Raw genomic sequence first — 2,025 nt, 5'->3', positions numbered from 1 at the left:
GGGGGGAGGAGGGGCAGGGGAGAGGGGGAGGAGGGGCAGGGGAGAGGGGGAGGAGGGGGGCAGGGCGGGCCTGGAGCTGTGCGACCCCAGCGACTCCCTGCTGACAGGCCGGGGCCTCGCAGAAGCTCATCTCCGTCGTCCTGCGGGAGCACGACGGGGTGCCCTCCGGCCGCCTGTACCGCGTCAGCCCCTCGCAGATGGTGAGTGGGGGCAGCGGGGCGCCCCTGGGCTGCCGGGGGGGCCGCGCGTAACCGCGGCCGCCGTGTGCGCCAGGTGGTCCCGGCGGGGGGCAGCGGCACCGTGTCCTTCTCCTTCACACCCGTGGTCCTCGGCCCCGAGATCCCGCACAAAGTGGAGTGTGTCGGCTATGCCCTGGGCTTCATGAGCTTGGACGACGAGGTGAGCCCTCCTGGCCCCGGGGTGGGGTGGGGGGCGCAGCCTCTGCCAGGCCCGGGCAGCACGCTGCCTTCTCAGCTCAGGGGCCCCCGGCGATCAGTCTTGGCCTCGGCAGGTGGAGAGAGAGCTCCCTGGGCGGCGGCGGCGGCGGCAGGACTTTGCCGTGGGGCCCCTGAGGCTGGACCTGCACAGCCACGTGAGGCCCGCGCGGTGAGTCGGCCGGGCCCCCGCCCCGTCTGGGGGGCACCTTCCCTCTGGGAGCAAGGAGACGGGAATGGGAGGGAGAAGCCAGCAGGGGAGCCCAGGCGAAGGCTGGCCAGGGCCGGATGCGCAGGGCGGGGACCGCGGGAGCCCCCGGAGCCCAGGAGCCCAGCCTCGCCCGTTGCTGGCAGGCTACGCGTGGAGCCGGACTGTGGCCGTGGCATGGAGTTCTGGCACCAGGCCAGCGACCTCATCCCCAAGCAGCCCTGTTCCGGGGTGAGTGTGCCGCCCCCCCAGCCCTGCCCCGGGGTGAGTGTGCTGCCCCCCCAGCCCTGCCAATCCACCCGGACCCCCACCTCTGTGGCCACCCAGGTGCTGAGCGAGCTGGTGACCACCCGCCACCTGAAGCTGACCAACACCACAGAAATCCCACAGCACTTCCGGCTCCGGGTCTCCAGGCCCTTCTCGGTTTCCCAAGGCGGGGCCGGCGGGGGGCGGGGGCGGGAGCAGGAGCCGGCCTCGGCTGGGGAGCTGCTGGTGCTCGGCCCCACGGAGAACATGCTGGTGAGTGGGCGGTCTCCTTCCCCGCACGCGCGGGCACCTCACGTACCCGTCACCCTCGCACCCTCACGCAGACGTTTGCATCCAGACACGCAGCCTCTCGTGTCACCCGCTTCCAGAGCTTCGGTGAGCAGGCGGGTTCTCCTCCAGAATGTGAGGCCACCCCAAGGACCCCCTCCTGGAGGGGCGCGGGGAGACCTCTGCATGAGAAGGGCACCCCCTGCTCACTTAGCATTTGCTTCCTCCTCCAGAGGTAAACCGAGGGCAGCCCCAGAGCACAGGCAGAGGCCCGGTTCTACCGGAGAACCCATAAAACCGCAGGCTGCCGCCAAGTAGTTAAAGGTCCCTTTAAAATGCCTCAGGGAGGGGTGCCTGGGTGGCTCAGTTGGTTAAGCGTCCGAGACTCTCGATGTGGGCTCAGGTCACAATCTCGGGGTTCCCGCGATGGAGCCCCGTGTAGAGATCTGCACAGCCGGCTGGGATTCTCCCTGCTCCCCCCAAATACACATTAAAAGGAAATGGGGAGCCCGAGGGCTCTCAGATAAAGGACACCTCATGACAGCACTACCTCACCCCCCACGTGCTGATGGAGCCCAGCATCTGATCCTGACCAGAATTCTGGATCCAAACCCGAGATTCTCCACCGCCCTCCCCACCCCCGGTCCTGCCCAAGCCTGTGCCTCCACCCTGCGCCCAGGCAGAGCCCTGGCACCCTCCTCGCCAGCCCCACGCCCTCAGTCTCCCTGTGTCCCCACTCTCCATCCCACACCCACATCTTGGGCTAGGACAATGCTTTCCAAGCCTGGCAATACAGCCGTGGCCTTTATTTTTTAAAGTTTTTTTTTTTTTTTTTTAATATTTTTATTT

General features: G+C 67.4%; 1 protein-coding gene across 1 annotated transcript in view; it reads left to right on the top strand.

The window, feature by feature from the left end:
* The window catches only part of DLEC1 (DLEC1 cilia and flagella associated protein), a 72,720-nt gene that overhangs the window by 68,173 nt on the left and 2,522 nt on the right, over positions 1-2,025 (top strand). The window contains exons 29-33 of the mRNA XM_039237169.1: positions 108-200; positions 274-399; positions 512-606; positions 789-873; positions 970-1,161. Of these exons, the coding sequence (XP_039093100.1) occupies positions 108-200; positions 274-399; positions 512-606; positions 789-873; positions 970-1,161 (591 nt within the window). The remainder of the gene's footprint in view (positions 1-107; positions 201-273; positions 400-511; positions 607-788; positions 874-969; positions 1,162-2,025) is intronic.

This window comes from Hyaena hyaena, unplaced genomic scaffold, assembly GCF_003009895.1.
Source record: "Hyaena hyaena isolate Hyena2069 unplaced genomic scaffold, ASM300989v1 scaffold_121, whole genome shotgun sequence".
NCBI lineage: Eukaryota > Metazoa > Chordata > Mammalia > Carnivora > Hyaenidae > Hyaena > Hyaena hyaena.
The sequence above is the reverse complement of the archived record's forward strand: the minus strand, read 5'-3'. Positions and strand labels throughout refer to the sequence as shown.